General features: G+C 45.5%; 1 protein-coding gene across 1 annotated transcript in view; it reads right to left on the bottom strand.

Annotated features, from left to right (window-relative positions):
* Nucleotides 1-17,488, bottom strand: part of CP (ceruloplasmin) — a 536,222-nt gene that overhangs the window by 121,226 nt on the left and 397,508 nt on the right. The window contains exon 15 of the mRNA XM_069618363.1: nt 5,295-5,401. Coding sequence (XP_069474464.1) covers nt 5,295-5,401 — 107 coding nt within the window. The remainder of the gene's footprint in view (nt 1-5,294; nt 5,402-17,488) is intronic.

Raw genomic sequence — 17,488 nt, 5'->3', positions numbered from 1 at the left:
TTGCAAAATATTACAACATTAATTAGCAGCTGTATGTGTTGGGACATATATTGTTATGTCATGTTAAGTTGTCTTATACCGCACAGCGTTACCATTGGCATAGCCTCCAGGTGGCCCTGTAAGAAAGAGGGTGGGGGGAGGATTAGTGAGGGAAGAGGGATAGGATAGGTATTGTGCTGTTCTGTTGTTGCTTGAGGAACCAGGAGGAACTGGCGTCATGTGCAAGTGAATTTGATTGTGTGCACTTTCTTGTTGTCTCCAAAGGGGTAAGGCCCAGTGACAGGGATTGTTTGTTGTTTGCAAGTGTTTGTTATGTTGGAGGTGTGTTTTGTGTGTTTTGCCTGTGTTTTGGCTAGCCCATTGGGCGTGTGTGCTAGTTTGGAGGTATGCGGGAGAGGAGCAAGAGCAGGGGTGGTTAGCACATTGGCTTCTCTTAATGCTTTCAAAGTGCAATACCTTGGCTACCTTCACAATACTTCTGAGTTGTCATACATAGGCTAACCGTCACAATTTTTCCAAGTGCAATGCATTGGCTAATCCTCGCGGTTCTAATTGCAATACATTGGCTGTCCTCGAGAGTTCACAAGTGATTTAACAACTCATCTTGGTACTCCATACTGGCTAGCCTCGCAATTTGTCGGGGTGCAACACAATGGCCACCCTCAAAATCATTAAAGTGCAATACATTGTCCACCCTCACAATTTATGTAAGTTCAGTGTATTTACATCCTCATAAATCTATTGTGTGTGATTCATAGGCTAGATTACCATTCTTCTAAATGCAACACATTGGCTACTCTAAAAAATCTTCCAAGTGCAATACATTGGCTATCTTCACGTTTTCATCTAAGTGCAGTATATGTGCGATCCTCCTAAATCTATTCTTTGTGACGCATAGACAAGCTACACCATCTTCTAAATGCAATACATGGCTACCTTTTAAATTACCACTCGGTGCAAAGTAGAGGCTAGCCTTCAAGACTCATCAGGAGCAATATGTGATATTGGAACTGCATGCAGGGACAGGGGCTCCCTGTATTTGTCCTGTAGTCCTTTTTCAGTTGTCTTCTGTATTGTTTTCTGCCCAGGAGTCCATGGGGGGCTCCTAGCAGTGCAGCTCTTCCCGTTTTCAGTTTGGTGTACAGACCCATGGGATACCCTTATGGCACCCATGGGTAGGGGTACAACCCTGTGCCCCTAGTAAATGTTTTTGGGCACCTGTGTGTGGCCCACAGAGCATGGTATGTGCTGGCAGCAGCTCCATACTGAATTTGACAGGTGCTCTGAGTATCCTCCATTTTGGGATACCCAGGCTCTGCCATTGGAATCAGTTGATTCCTTAGAGGCAACAAGATGGCCCCTGTGGCCTCTTGCTTTCTCTTGCCTGTTACCTTGTTTTCCCAAAGTCCCGGGAAGCCCTGACTCTGTCCCTTCCTCCTGATGGGCTGTTGGGTGGAAGTTCCATATATGGTGTTGTTGTGAAGTCCAGGCCAGACTGGCTGGAGCCTTTCCAGTGACTGTATGTTGTGGGAACACCTTGTGGTTGGGACCTGGGTGAATGGAGTGTGTGACCAATATGCACTTCTTGTTGTGGATGTCTAGTATCTGGTGTTTGACACAATGGGCCTCATTACGAGTATGCAGGTAGCCATGCCGCTTTTAGCGGCATGGCTACCCCCATACTGGGTACCAGGTCTGGGTTCCAGGAATGTGGAATTACCGGGCCATTCCAACCTTGGATGGCCCGGTAATTCCCTTTCCAGAAACCCAGACCCGGTACATCCCCATTCCCATTTGGAGGATGCTAACAACGGGCCTGTTAATGACGGGCCCGTTGTTAGCATCCTGGTCTGCTAGCGGGTCCCGCTAAGGATGCCTGGTTTTACCATACGTCCTTATCGGGACCCACGAGCAGACCTCGTAATGAGGTGGTAGAGGGTTAACGGTGCCGCCAGCTCTACCGGCGTTGTTAACCCTTTGCCGCACTCGTTGTAATGAGGCCCAATGACTGAAAAAGCCCTGCCTGAAACTGGTATGAATGCAGTGTTTAGTGTTGAATGGCTGGGTACTTGTCCCAATACACATTCCTTGTTGTGAGTGTCTGAGAGGGAGGAGAATGGCCTGAATTCACTGTATGCCTGATTGGCTGACTGACTGTTGAATGCCCGAATTCACACCTTCTGAGTGATTGGTTGCCTGAGTGTGACCCAGCAGAATGAATGGGAGATCAACTAGTATATCTAGGGGCCTCTCACTTCTAGAATTCGTTCAGAAGCTGAAGTTGAAACTGACGCTTGATCTCGACAACCGAGCCTGAAGAAGAAGGTTGACTGCTGTCCTCCTTCACCGAAATCTGAAAGCCACCGAGCCGCTGAGACTGATCCATGAGAGGACCTGGTTAGGCGCCCTCTTCCCGTGCTCCGAGGGACCATCGAGCACCACTAACCTTTGCTGAAGCTTCCTGGAAGTCAGACCCTTGACAGGCTGCCGACCAGAGACGAGGATGGCCGAGGAGAACGAAGATAAGCACCGGACATTCCATCCACCGTCGTCGACCAGGGTTCACAGGTTTGCCATAACCTCTGGAGGCCCGTCGAAACCGTGTTGCCCAGAAACGGGGACTGCTTGACGCCGTGCCATCGACGACCGGAGCCGCAACGCTCCTTTTGCCTAAGACTTTTGATTCACAGACGCACTCGTCCGCACCGCCGCCCGCCTTATCCCGCCAGAGAAGGCCAGGCCATCGACACGCCGAGGAGCATCCAGCGGTGGGTTTTCCCACCACCCAAAGACCGTAAAGACGTCGGACGACTCGACACCCTTACTGGGCCACAGTTCTTCACAAACTCTTTACGGTCCTGAACTCTCGACATCGGGGTGCCCCGCACGCCTCTTCCTTGCAGGACGTCTTCGCTCTATCATCGACGAGCACCGCTGGGACCGAAGCTGCTGCTTCGATGCTGCGTTCACTTTCTTCGAGGGATCTCGACGATCTGGGCTCCTGCTTTAAAAGGAACAGCTCAAGAAGGATCCGTCGATAACCCGTTGTCGAACTCTGCTATTCCAGGTACTTTTAGGTGGTAGAAACATTGTAGAAGGAAATAAGACTAATTGAAAATATATGGACTGGGCTTGTAGTGTATCTTTATTTTACAGGTTGCCCAGGTGGGGGATCTCCAAAAAGAACTGTGTCTAGTGGTAGGAGCCAGAATGCTGCCAATTGTTCTAACCAACTGCTTTCCCTCCTGTGTCTATTGTTGGTTTCCTTTATTAATTTGATCTTTGTGACATTTGAACAGAGTATATTTGATGCACTTGAGATCTAATGATAATTGTGGTATCACTTAGAACTGTATATATTTGCCATTGTAGATTAACTAAGCACAAAGTGAGTTATTGTGATTGTGTATGTAACCTTGAACCTTAATTATATAAAGACTCTTTACGGTCCTGAACTCTCGACATCGGGGTGCCCCGCACGCCTCTTCCTTGCAGGACGTCTTCGCTCTATCATCGACGAGCACCGCTGGGACCGAAGCTGCTGCTTCGATGCTGCGTTCACTTTCTTCGAGGGATCTCGACGATCTGGGCTCCTGCTTTAAAAGGAACAGCTCAAGAAGGATCCGTCGATAACCCGTTGTCGAACTCTGCTATTCCAGGTACTTTTAGGTGGTAGAAACATTGTAGAAGGAAATAAGACTAATTGAAAATATATGGACTGGGCTTGTAGTGTATCTTTATTTTACAGGTTGCCCAGGTGGGGGATCTCCAAAAAGAACTGTGTCTAGTGGTAGGAGCCAGAATGCTGCCAATTGTTCTAACCAACTGCTTTCCCTCCTGTGTCTATTGTTGGTTTCCTTTATTAATTTGATCTTTGTGACATTTGAACAGAGTATATTTGATGCACTTGAGATCTAATGATAATTGTGGTATCACTTAGAACTGTATATATTTGCCATTGTAGATTAACTAAGCACAAAGTGAGTTATTGTGATTGTGTATGTAACCTTGAACCTTAATTATATAAAGACTGTGTTTTAACTAATACAGTGGGTGGACATTCCTTTGTGGGGGCTTGGTGACTACACTGTACTTAAGAACCAGCCTGCATCACCACCTGAGAAGCTAGGCCTTGATTGCTCGTCCATTGCTACCGTAATAGAGAATCTTGGCTGGGGTCCTCAGTGCCTCTCCTCTACCATGTAGAGAACAGAAGTACAGACCCCCCTCCAGTGTATACACAATAAAAGGATAATTATTCGCAATGCATACAAGCACAACACATAGGATGGCCCACACATATTCTTCCAGATGCACTACATAGGCTAATCTGCACAATTCATCCAAGTACAATACAAGACAAAACAAAGAGAACAGTGCAAGACAGCATAATAGTAGGAGTATGGGATAGTCATGTAGGAGTGACAGGGGTTTATATTGCACACACCTAACTTGATAGGAACAGAGCACACTTAAAGGATAAGAAAATGTCAGTACAACTATAAGGACAGAATATTAAGGGTTGGGATTAAGTTCCTTGCCTTAAGGTTAAGAGTGGGGTGACCAAGGGACCAAGTACCACCAACCTCTAAGTGATGCAGGATCCTGGGGCAGTGATGAGAGGATCCCCTTTACCACCCCACCTTCTCCCAAGAGTTTGACAGGGACTTGTTGAAACAACATAGTGGCCCTTTTAAGAGACCTGGACCAGCCTTTGAAGCAGATGTGTTACGCATGAGTAATGCCCACAGAAAAACTGACCCTGAAGGGGAGGAATAGACCCCCAGGAACAAGACCATTACTGAGACATGAGGAGAACAAAAAGTGTGTTAATCAGCTATCCTCTAAAATAAAGCTGGGCATCTCTCATTACACGCTCTCCAATAACTAGCTAGAGACTAGGCTGAACCTCTAAGGACTATGCCTTGTGAGCCAAGTTCTCCTGCCAGTCGTCACACAGATCTGGACATTGGCAGTCTGTGACCCCCTGGATTAATACTCGGCAAGTGAAGAAGAAGAGGATGATTATGGGTCTGCATCAGGGACTTGCGCCCCAGTTGGCGTCTGCTATGAGAGAGACAGGAAAGGTGTTTGATTGTAAAATTCCAAGATGTCCCTCAAAGCTGATGATGTTTTCAGGAAGACTTCCATCCAATATTTGTGTTCTTTGGGACATACTATTTTGTCAGAGAGCACAAAAACGTACAGTAGAACCTTACCTATCCCTCGTTCCCTCTACAAATAACATTTTCCACCATAAGACGGAGCAGTCTACACTACTGCACTTATTTTACCTTGACTTGATCCACTGTTGAAAAGTAGGGCCATGTAATGCAGTCACCATCACCTTTCCCAGGACCTGCTCTCTCAGGGATCTTCCAAATGTATTTCTTTGTTTCTCCTGAATGAACAAAATAATAATATGAAATGACGTGTTAGCTGTTGTTACCACTTAATTACATTGTAAATATCAGTGAAGCATTTGATGACTGGAGTGTCTACCACAGCTCGGTCAATTGCCTTCAATTATGTGCTACAGTGGCAAGCCATTCCCTGCTGGAAATTCAAGTTGACTCACAGCAACTATTCTCCAATGGAGCCAGCTGCCACATAATGGTTTTTTGACCAAATACGCACAGAAGAAAAACCAATCTCAATTAAAAGCGTGAAATAAAAAGCTAATCTAAAGCCACCAGGCATCCATAAGCAGCTCCAAGACGACAATGAAATCCACTGGAAGGGTCCCCAAAAAATATCTGCCAGCAAGCAGAGCCTTTAAAAACCTGTAACTGGTCCAATGGCATCTCATGCAGCATGCGCGCTTGTAGAGTGAGTCACAACGCTTTCTAATCATCGCACATGGACATGGAGAATAAAAAGAAAAAACACAATCACATGCACGCGATTCATAAAAGAAAAAAGTGGAGAATTCACATGGTCCAAATTACTTTGTGTCTGTGCAATTTACACATGCCCAAACTGCCAGTGGGTGGAACAATTGGTAGAAAATGGTAAAATTGTCTCATTTGCAAATTCCAAATGCAAGAAATCAAGGACTTGTCAAGAACAGGCAAAGCAAATCAAATGTAACCTCACAAATGAAGCAACCGCATGAAGTAATGCTCAGATTTAAAAAGAAAAGAAAAAAAAAATTAGGTGGCTATACAAGAATGTATGTATGTATGTATGTATGTATTTGATTTTTGTATAGCGCCGGTAGCCCGAGGGCATCAGGGCGCTTGTACATAAAACACCGGTACTGCACGACGAACAACACGTATGATACGGACAATGGGTACAAATACTATTGCGTTGCGAAGTCTCTAAGAAAGTCCTACGTCTAAGATCTCATCTAAAAAGGTGTGTCTTCAGCATCTTCCTAAAAGCAGAGTGATTAACTTCAGACCTAAGGGATTCGGGAACGCTGTTCCACAGTTTAGGAGCTAGCACAAGAAAGGATCTGCCCAGCCCTGTTTTTAGCTTGAACCTGGGCACATGCAGGAGGCATTTTCCACCCGAGCGTAGGTTTCTGCTGGGGTTGTAGGGCACTATGTGTGTTTTCAAGTATGCAGGCGCTGTGCCATAAAGGCACTTATGTACCATGCAGAGAGTTTTGAACTTGATGCGCTCTTCTACTCTGAGCCAGTGCAGAGCACGCCTCTCTTCAGTAACATGGTCTTTCCTTTTCAGATTTTTTACTAATCTGACCGCGTTGTTCTGGATCACCTGACAACTGGATAGATCCCTGGATGCGGCCCCCAACAACAGGGCGTTACCATAGTCGAGCCGTGAGAGAATAATGGCTCTGGCTATCGTTGCCCTGTTTACTTCATTAAGTAGTGGTATGATTGCTTTCATAAGCCTGAGATAGTATGCTGAGTTTTTTTGGAGGAAGTTAGTCTGGGCGTGGGAGTCGACGACTGAATCGACCATCATACCCAGAGTCTTCACCTTGGGAACCACCTGGATAATGGCGTTTTTAATTTGAAAAGAGCTGTACTCTGCCCCTAGTTTTTCCAACTGCCGACTGGAGCCAAACAACATCAATTCGGTTTTAGAGTCGTTCAGGCACATCCAGTTTGCCTGCATCCAGTCGTCAATTAACTTGTAAACCTTGGTGAGCACTTCACTGTCCATGGCATGATCCCTACCCCCCAACTCCAATATGAGTTGGGTGTCATCTGCGTAATTTGTAAATGACACTCCGGCTTTCACCAGAAGGCTGCACAAAGTGCGCATGTATATATTGAATAGCATTGGGGATAAGCTAGCCCCTTGAGGCACTCCGAATATAATCTCACATGGGATGGAGAAACTGCTACCCCAATGTACTCTTGCTTGGCGGTTGGAGAGAAAGGATAGGAGCCAATCGATGGCTCTCTCCGAGCAGCCCACATTCTCCCCAAGCGCCTTGATGAGAAGGTGGTGATCCACCAAATCAAACGCTGCACTAAGGTCTAAAAGCATAAGCATCCCCAATTTGTTATCGTCCAGCATAGTCAGCATCTGATTCTGCAAGTCTAGCATAGCTGTTTCAGTGCTGTGGGATGCTCTAAAGCCGGATTGTTGCTGGTGCAGAATCCCCTGGTTCTCAACGAAGTGTTGGAGTTGCTGTGTGGCTACCTTATCCAACAGTTTGAGAACAAAATTCGAGTTAGTTATGGGACGAAGATTTGCGGGATCCTTGGGATCTAGTCCCGTTTTTTTAACAAGTGGGGTGATGGTGACTCTCTTCAGGTCTTTAGGCACCGTGCCCTCATGAAATGAAGCGTTCACTATTCTCCGGAGGATGGGAGCAAATATATCCTTGTGTTTAAGAATAATACCAGGGGGCAGGATATTTTCTGCGCAGGTAGAAGGTTTCATATTGTTCATCACCTCTAGCATATCTGCTTCTGAGATAGGGTCAAATTTAAAGAGTTGTTCTCTGACAGATACGTTCCCTTCGGTGGGGCAGTTCTCCTGATTTGAGGAAGTTCTAGCCTTAATAATATTTTGTCTCGCTTTTTCCGTTTTGGCTTGGAATGCATTGAGCACCATATTACAGTCCTCCTCAGATGGCGTAAACGGGGGAGTAAGAGATGTAGGTTTTTCTATACTCTTCAAAATGTTGAAGAGTTTGCTTGTATTGTTTTCGGCATGCTCGATTTCCTTGTTATAGAAATTAGCCTTGGCTGACTTAATTTTCTCTTTATATTCCCTATCCTTCCTTTTCCAACTCGCTTTACTATCCGCCGATTTATGTATGATCCATTTTCTTTCCAGAGTCCGTTTTTCCTTCTTCAATAGAAGAAGCTCTGGTGTGTACCATTTTTGGTTGTTACTGATTCTCCTAGTTAGTTTGGTGGTGAGCGGCGCCACGGTTTCTACTAACTCGTGTAAGTGTTTGTTGTATTTGTCTAGCAATTCGGCACATGAATCCTGATCCTGAAAAGAGCACAGAATTTTCTCCAAGCAAGGCTTTAGCTGGAGTTCATTTAGATTTTTAAAATTTCTGATTTCTGTCTTAATGTGAGGGTTTTGCTTGTATGCATAGCAGGGCAGCTTTAGGTTGGCCGATATCAGATGATGATCACTCCAAATGCAGGGAGTGGTGCTGCAGTTTAGTAAACAGATGTTATGGCCACACAGCCAGTCCAACTGGTTTCCCTGGGGGGTAGTGGGATCTTTATTAAGGACTTTGAAATCGAGATTATTTAGAGCTTTTTCCAATGCTATAGCCCCTTTGTCCCTCTTATTGCCTCGCCAGAGGTTCCAGTCTCCCATAGCGACCGTAGATGCATTGACGGATCTCAAAGTGTTTAAGTGAGAGCAGAGTTCCAGTGAGAAATCTGAGACCAATGATGGTGGTCTATAGATAGCTATCAAGTTGAGACAATTGTTGGGGGAGAAAATCAGTTTAAGGTGTAGTGCTTTGCACCCACTTAAACCTACAGATACCTTAAAAAGTTTGAGGCTGTTCTTAGCAATAATTGCAACGCCACCTCCCCTACCCTGTACTCTGTTGTCGTAGTAAATAGTGTAGTCTGCTGGAATGGCCTGCTCGCATGTAGGCCCTACTGGATCTTTGAGCCAGGTTTCTGTTATGCAGAGAATGTCGAAATTATTGGAGGATATCATGTCTTTGATGTTTATGGCGTGTTTGGTTAGGGAGCGTGTATTGAGAAGACCAATGTTCAGGCACATCCACCTCTCCATACCATCCCTAAGGATGTCAAAAGACGAGTTCCCTTCCCTCTCATGGCTAATGGCCTCCTCCCCCTCCCCCTTCTTCCTGCTCTCTTGTGTGTCTACAACTGGTGCATGCATATCTCTCGCCCCCTCTTACCAAAGCACTAGGGCACCAGGTGAGCTCGAGAAACCCGTGGGTCGGGTAGAAGGAAGATTATGGTCCCAGCTCAGAGTTGCACCGAGCGCCGACACGTCCGGCCACGGACCGGCACAGACCGGCTTGCCCCGTTCGCGCCAGCGCGTTCGCGTCGGGTTTAAACAGATAAGGCAGCCGATGAACTACAAGGCTGCTGGGAAGTGTAGTTGAACTACCCAGGTAGCACGAGTAGGGAAACAAACAGGTTGCAGTCAAACTGCGCAAGGTTAAGGCAAGTACTGGCACGTGATCAGCGAGCACACTGTTAAAACTGTTAAACTGATTAAACTTTTTTTAAAAAATATAATAGTGAATTCTATAAAAACACAACTATGTGATTTTTCTAAATGAGACTAGTTAAAAGCAAAGCTAAAATTACCAGGAGCGGCGAATTACGGCCACCTCTTAGCACTGTGTATAAAGCACCTGCGTGCCCCATAATTCTCCTGACTATACCAAAGGATCCAGGCCAATCTTACCAAAGGAAGGAGGGCATCAGTACTGTGATGAGGAAAAGTAGAACTAGGAGTAATAACCAGTAAGTAAACAGAGCATTGCCTCTGTGTCCTCTTTTCCTCTTCCCAGTTCTTACTCTATGAAGCATACCAAAGATCTAAAGACCGGACCAGCACATAATAGAACCGAAAAGGAATAACGCCCCTGTTGTGCAGGGGGTGAAGTGGCCATTACATGGAGAGTCACCAGCAAGTAGGGAAAATGAGGGTTAAAGGACATCACTCAGAGGGACCCACGTGAGAGGGGTAAAGTCAAGTTCTATGCATTGACACATAATCAGTAATCAGATCATTCAACAGGCCTACTAAAGGTCAGCCAAGATCCACAGGCCTGAACACCCCAACACCCAGGAAGTGGCAGAGAATCACAGAAGTACCAGGCAAAAACCAAGGATGAAAGCAATCCTGGGCCAACTCTTAACTCAGGCTGCCCCTAAGAATAACCGAGAAAGACAGGGACCCACACCCTCTGCAGCATAATACTGTAACTACGGCAACTCTCATCCTATGATGATCTAGATGAACAGGACAAGCCCCTCAAAGCAGGCCCCACCACCTGAGAATAATTCACCACCTTCTGCCAAGTCCAAGTGTGGGACTGCCCAACCGGTGGAAAAGAGGACAAAGGGCAACAAAAGGCTGCCAGGGTCCAGGAGTGATGACTGAACACCAGTTCAGGTACTACTCTGAGAGGCAAGAAATTAGGCTAGGGTATTTAAACCCTGACCCTAACATAGGGAACACATGTCCTGAGGAGAGAAACCACCTGAAGCAGGAGCCATGCGGAAGACCATCTACTTGAGTTTATAAACAAACAGTTGCCCTGTAACCACCCTCGATGCCAGCTTGGTTGCCACTTTACCCAACTCACCCCGACAAGGCCACTTCCATGACTCAAGAGCAGTGTCCGTTACGACCCGTAGAGGTCTGAGGCTGCCATGGTACAGGTGGAATGACCCAACTCCTAGGAACTCCCAAACCTTTGGGAGCCACATAGGCCACCCTAAGGACACCTCTGAAGGAATAAAAGGCTAGGGAAGTCCTGAGAACAGCTACCCTGTCTAGTCCACTACCAGGCAGAACAAGAACATTTCCCACCAATTCCGACGTCATTTATATAAACGCTTTTCATTGAAAATAAAACATCACATTCACGTTTTCCTTCATAAATATATCTAGCCTGAAACCGGCACAATCAATTGGAGGCCAAAGAGATTTCCTCAAGAAAGAAAAGGTAACACAAATTATGCCTAAAACCCCCACACCTGAATGTGATTCAAACTGCAGACCTTCCTGGCGGGCAGGTACATCCACCACTTATTTTCAGCTGTGGTGTTTTCCTGGTTACCCTAGTAACTTGTGAAAATAAAATTAACTCACAAGGGGAGGCAACGCTACCAACACAGAAGGTCATTCCTCAAGCAACGAGCCCTCCACAGAACCTCTATCAGCTTGCTCATGTTATCCAGATCAAGCTGTGACTGGCTGTAAAGATCTACCGACACAATGCTCTAGAAGCTTTCTCTCTAAGCTTCTAGAACGGATTGTTTATCTGCAAGTTTCTTCGTTTATTAATGCATATTTTTTGCTACCCTCTTTTCAGTCTGTATCCAACCCTGCCACTCTACGGAAACGGAACTTCTGTTTGTCACTTATTCTCTTCTGTCCGCTCGTCACGCTAAACTTTCAACTCTTTTTGTTCTTCTTGATCTCTTGGCTGCTTTTGATATGGTCAAACACACTATCCTTCTCTCTTCTCTTTCTAATCTGGGCTTTCGGGGTTCAGAATTAAATTGATTTTATTCCTACCTAACAGGCCATACTTTTTCTGTTTCTTGCACTGGACACTCTTCTCCTACTTTCCTGCTCTTACATGGTGTCCCCATGGTTTGGGTCTTGGTCCTCTTGTCTTTTCTCTTTATACCGCTCCTCTTGGTTTGATTATTTCGTATTTTGGTTCTTCCTACCATCTCCATGTGGATGATTCACACATTTTTCTAGCTTTTCCTTTTTTTACTGATTCTATTCATTCTTCTCTTCCTGCCTGTTTTCTTACAATTCTATCTTGGATATCATCTCATTATTTACATCTTAATCACTCTAAGACTGAGGTTCTGTTTTTTCCTGCCTCAACTATCCCCTCTCCTCACCCTGCCCCCTCTCTTTACTTTCCTTGTTCCTTGCTTCTTATTTCTCCTTCTGCTCATAATCTCAGTGTCATTCTGGACTCTTTCATGGGTATCCAGTGATTCCCTCGAATACAAAGCATCGAATGCAAAAACCTTAAAAAAATGCATCGAAAAAATGCATTATTTGGTAGGTAAAGTTTTTTTTTAATTAAAATGGGTTTTAAGGGGTAAAAGAACGGAGGTTGGAGGAGCCCCCTATAAAAAAATGAAAATAAAATGCATTTTTTCGATGCATTTTTTTTAGGCTTTTGCATTCGATGCTTTGGATGTCGAGGCTATCACTATAAACCCTCTTCATGATCTTTTTCTGCTCATATCTCCTCTATTTCTCCCTTCTGCCGTTGCTTTCTTACTTTTTCTTCTGCTAAACTCCTTATTTCTTCCTCAGTTTTTTTCTTGCTTGATCTATTGTCCTTCTGTTCTTCTTGGTTTTTCTGCATCTCAGATTGCACCTCTTCATTCTATTTACCGGTATTCAGTTCGGGTTCTCTGTTCTCTTGCTCCTCTGGATTCTATCACCTCTGCTTTACTCTCTTGGGAATGGTTTTCATTTGAAAATCGTTTACTTTACAATTTTTCCTTTCATTATTTTTAAGTCTTCTTCTTGAATTTCTTTTTACTCTCATGTCTGTTCTCTTCGTTCTGAATCTCTTTTTCTTCTTACGGTTCCTCATGCTCGTTCTGCCTTTTCTAGATTCTGTTATTTTGCTCTTTTGGCCCCTACAAATTTGAATTCTCATACTCTTTCTCGGCGTTCGATATCGTCTTTCTCCCTTTTCAAGATTCATCTTCTTATTCAGTAATCTGTTGGTTTTTATTGATCTGTTTGTGTGATTTGTTCTGTTGGTTGATTTGACAGCACTTAGGCGTTAAGCTGTATAGACATTCAATAGAAATACAAAAATACAAAAATTTCCTGAGAGGGGCCACTAGGACAGCAGCCCACCAGCCTGTGGCCCCTTACCATCCTCCTCACTCTCTCTCTCTCTTGGGTGTCAACCGTCACCCCGAATGGTTATCTTCAGATGTTGCCATTTTACCCAAACCTTTGGAGGTGATCATTCTATTGCTTGTTCTGGATGTCATCATGCTAAAGCCCCCTTTATTCCAGAGCTAATGATATCTGGACCAACACACCTGCACAGGTACCAGATGCTACATCCATGAACTAAAAATGTATGCTTGAAAAAATACACATGCACAAAACACATGCTGTATTTATGTCTATCTTATACGAGTAGATGATTCAATAATCCCAGATAGGTCTTGATATAACTAAACCCGGGAACTAAATAGGATAAGAACTTAGTTTATAGATAACCTCTAGTAACACCTGAGAAAGTAGGGCTTAAGTGAGCAAGCGGTTACACATAACTACAAGAACAGATGCGTTAATGGAAACTTAACTTATCAACACATATTTTAAAACAAGTATCAATGTTAAGCAACAAAACAGGCCACCAAAAGAGTATGAAAAGCATGCCAAGTGAAACGAAACTCATTCAACACTTTAGGTGGATAATCGGAGAACATCAACACCTATATTCATTCCACAATCTCTCATAGGTAAATACGAGCCTTACCTACCGATACAGAAACTAAGGGCCTCAATATGAGTCTGGCAGTAACTGTAAAACAGGCAGAATAATGGTAAAACAGGCTAAATTTGAAAATACCACCTGTTTTACCACTGCGTTTGGTTTAGAGTTTGGGATACCATTCCCAATTAAAAAACCTGCTTTTGAGGTTAAACCAGTAGTAAGTGTGGTGGTAATAACTATGTGGTAATACAGTTATGACTGTATGCAGTAATACCGCATATCTTCAATGGAGTGAAATGGGTCTTCGAAAAGGGCAAAGTAATAATGAACCCTGCAGCGGGGCAAGGGTGCAGTGTTTGGCGCAATCCCAGGACTTCCTAGGACTTTCTGGTTTCCGTATCCTGCTTGGCGCACGCCCCCCTGGACATAAAGAGGCATCAGTAACCCTGCAGCGATGAAGCCCATGGCGAGGCAAGGGAGCAGTGTTTGGCACCACAGGAGTTCGGCATAGCAGACGGTATCAGCAACCTGTGACAGCCGTGATAGCTGGGATCTCTCACGGAAACAGGGTGCAGGGTGTGCGGTGGAACACTATGCAATTAAAACCAATTTTGAAGTACAGGCCCATGAGCGGAGTCCCCGCCTGGTCCTTGTATCAAAGTTCACCCTGGGGCGAAAGTTAGGTGAGCAAAAATCGGGACAGGTTGGAGGACAACTGTTGTTGCTGTTAACACTTGAAATGTTTGAAACATTCAAATTGAGGCATCAGAGTCCTCACCAACTTGCCCCTATCCACCACTTCTCTTCTGCAAACAGCGAGCCTCCCAGTCCATCTCACAGGATGACCTAGAACTTAAGTCTAAGCGCAGGCTACTAGCTGTTGAAAAGTAGGGGGATTTCCGGCCAAGCCACGGCAAGGAAGGGACTTCTGCCACTGATACCATCTTTGCCTGTTTGGGAGAAGCGAACACCATGCTAAACTATGCGGGGGGTCATTCCCTCATTAGTGAGATTCACCACTCAACAAAGATTCTGTGGGTGGGACAGCAAATACAATAGCTAACCATCAAGGGGTGGGGGGAGACTCTTGGTAATTCCAGCAATCCCAGTCATCTGGATGGCCAGTCCACTCCATTTCAGGAGGAATGCACCACAGATGGAAACCAGGACTCTCCTGAAACCCACAACACCACTGAGGGTAGATTTGTTTGTATGGACACTGGTAAAGTCGAAGTCAATACTAGGGAAAAAGACCTCCTGCTTCCAATCCTAGTTGAAACACTCATGGTTGGTGCCCCTACCATTTTGTCACCAATCTCTTGTGTGCCTACTCTACATCACTCATCTGACTTGATAACCCTCGGGATGGAGAAGCCACTAACAGCAGCGATGGCCGTGGCCACATCTGCCCCCCGTTAATTGCCCCTGTCATAGAATCCAGGGGGGGGCTGTCACCCAAGCCTCTTATTGTAAATCCCTGCTTGGCCCCTGACTGTTTGCCTTTGTCTTGCTTCACCCAGGTCAATTTTTCGCCTACTCCAGCACAACATATTTTCAACCCACCGGCCATTGAGACTGATGAGATAACCAGAACTAAGCTCCCCCACCCGGCCACACTTGTAGCACCTGGAGTGAGAACACGCTGTCAATGCATTCAGGGTCTAGTCCCTATCCACGATTAACTCCCCTCAGGGCTCCCAAGCCAACTAACCAAGACATCCAACCCACCTCTGATCCATCTGTCGAGGAGGACCACAATGTGAGGGGGTGCAACTGGGAACGAGTGCTTTTGGTATTAGCAGCTATAAAAAAAAAACTGATTCTAGTCCTGTTGGAGGCTCAGGAGAAGGGAAGAGGGCCCTGAAGGTGAGCTTTGCTGTGCGCAATCTGCTGAAATAGAGCCCCTTAATTAATGTCTGAAATGCCAATCCAACCAGGTTAATCCTGGCCCGTTGGCTTACGATGGGAATGCTCCAGAAGTCATAGTTGGGATCATGAGAGACCCCTCCTGGCCTTTGCCCCTTGTGAGCCCAATGCTTATACCTATGCCCAGATGGTGCTGCCCCAGGCAGAGAACCCATTGCAGTTCCTTATGCCTGGCAACGCCCTGACTCCTATATGAAGCCCATTGTACTGGAGGCCTGTGAGCAACACACAACGGGAATTCAACACCTAAGCATGAAGGAATCCAGAACATGCAGTAACCGCCTTAGGGGAAGTATGTCTAGGAACCATGAACATGGAGGTCCAAGCAATTTCGCAGTATTCCTCCACGAAGTACCAAAACTGTCTGCAAATAAGCGAGAACCAATGGATGCCCTATTTAACAATTGTTTACACTGGCTTTGCACGACTCTGGGTTGTGTTTTTGTATCTAGGGAATCTGTGGTGGGTTACTACAGAATGTCTAGTGAGGGCGACAACCTCCAAGATTCTGTAAAATGTGTCTTTCGGGATCAGAGAGTGACCAGAGGTGTGTGGGCACACCAGGGAGCCATGCCCCGGTTTGGTAACAGTGGACTTGTAATTAGCCACTGCACTCCCCCTGGAAATGTCAGTTAACCTGGAGGTACGCTAACTAACCATGCTCTGACTGCTGCAAACCTTACCCCTCTGGGGACACGGGCAGCACGAAAGCATTGTGGGCCCGGGGCTATTAAACCTTGAATCATTCCTTGATTTAATAAGGAGTTCCCCTACTTCTGTACTTTGGTGCCCATGTGGGCGTTCTCTCTTTTTGTTATTTAAATGTATGCAAATGTTTTGGGTTTGGATGTACTAAAGTTATTTTGATTGATAATGAACCGCTTAAAATAGAAAGTAGTGCTAAAAAGCGTCAGACAGCTCCTTTAAAAGGCACATCTATTGAAGATCTGGAGGTGAAGCAATCATAATAATATAACTAACGGTCAGAACACCATTCACACATCAAAATGGCTTCCATCAGGAACGTTATGACTCTAGCACACATTTCACTGGATGTGGCTTTCAAGCAGGCGTGAAAAGCTGTATTCAGTGGAATGGTACCAGCAGACACAAATGGTTCACGTAGAGTTACAGGGTTAAGATTGAGCACATTTGCAAAATATGCTTCACAGTGTTACTCACAGCAGATTTCCTTCTCCCCTTGCGTTATCATACTAAAAACAGGGACCACTAACACTTTAATTTTTACAACTATAATTTCTTTAATTTCTCCCTTGTGATCTTTTATATAGCTTTGATGCAGAATTTGGGAGTAATGTGCACACCCCAATGTTCTGAAAAGCACCTAAAATCGTCCTCAGAGGAGGTTTGGTGTATTAACCTTTTTCATCATGTTTAAAGTAAAGCTTCCCCAGCTCACTAGGCATCAGATAGATCATACTTCTATAGGATGGATGTGAGGGCTTTTGGATGGAGGCATTCTATAGGATGGATGGGAGGTGTTGTGGGCCGCCTCGGGTGACCGGGGCGGTCCACGGATGCCGTCGGGATCACCCGACACGGCAGACACGCTGGGGGACACCCAGCGTACCGAGTATAGAGAACACCCTATGGCACCCCGGTCACCAGGCGCAGTCTCCGCAATGTGGGGGATCACCCCTGGTTACTCGCAGTTGCGGCTCCGAGGGCATTCAGGCCGCGCTGCAAACCAGGCCACGATCACGTGGCAGACAGGCACAACACAAACAACACAGACACGAGTTGCCGCTTCCTGGGACTCTTCTGCTCTGGCCCGTGCGTGCCAGCAGAGTCCCTTTTATTGCAGAGGCGTCATGACGAGGTCAAGACGCTCTCTGCCTGCAAGAACTAGACCAACACAAAACATCGCCCCTTTGTTATAACCAAACAAAATTCACCCCACTGCAAACAAAACTTCTACTGGGTTGCACG

The sequence above is a fragment of the Ambystoma mexicanum genome, chromosome 10 (assembly GCF_040938575.1).
Source record: "Ambystoma mexicanum isolate Mex_15411 chromosome 10, UKY_AmexF1_1, whole genome shotgun sequence".
In the NCBI taxonomy this organism is placed as follows: Eukaryota; Metazoa; Chordata; class Amphibia; order Caudata; family Ambystomatidae; genus Ambystoma; species Ambystoma mexicanum.
The sequence above is the reverse complement of the archived record's forward strand: the minus strand, read 5'-3'. Positions and strand labels throughout refer to the sequence as shown.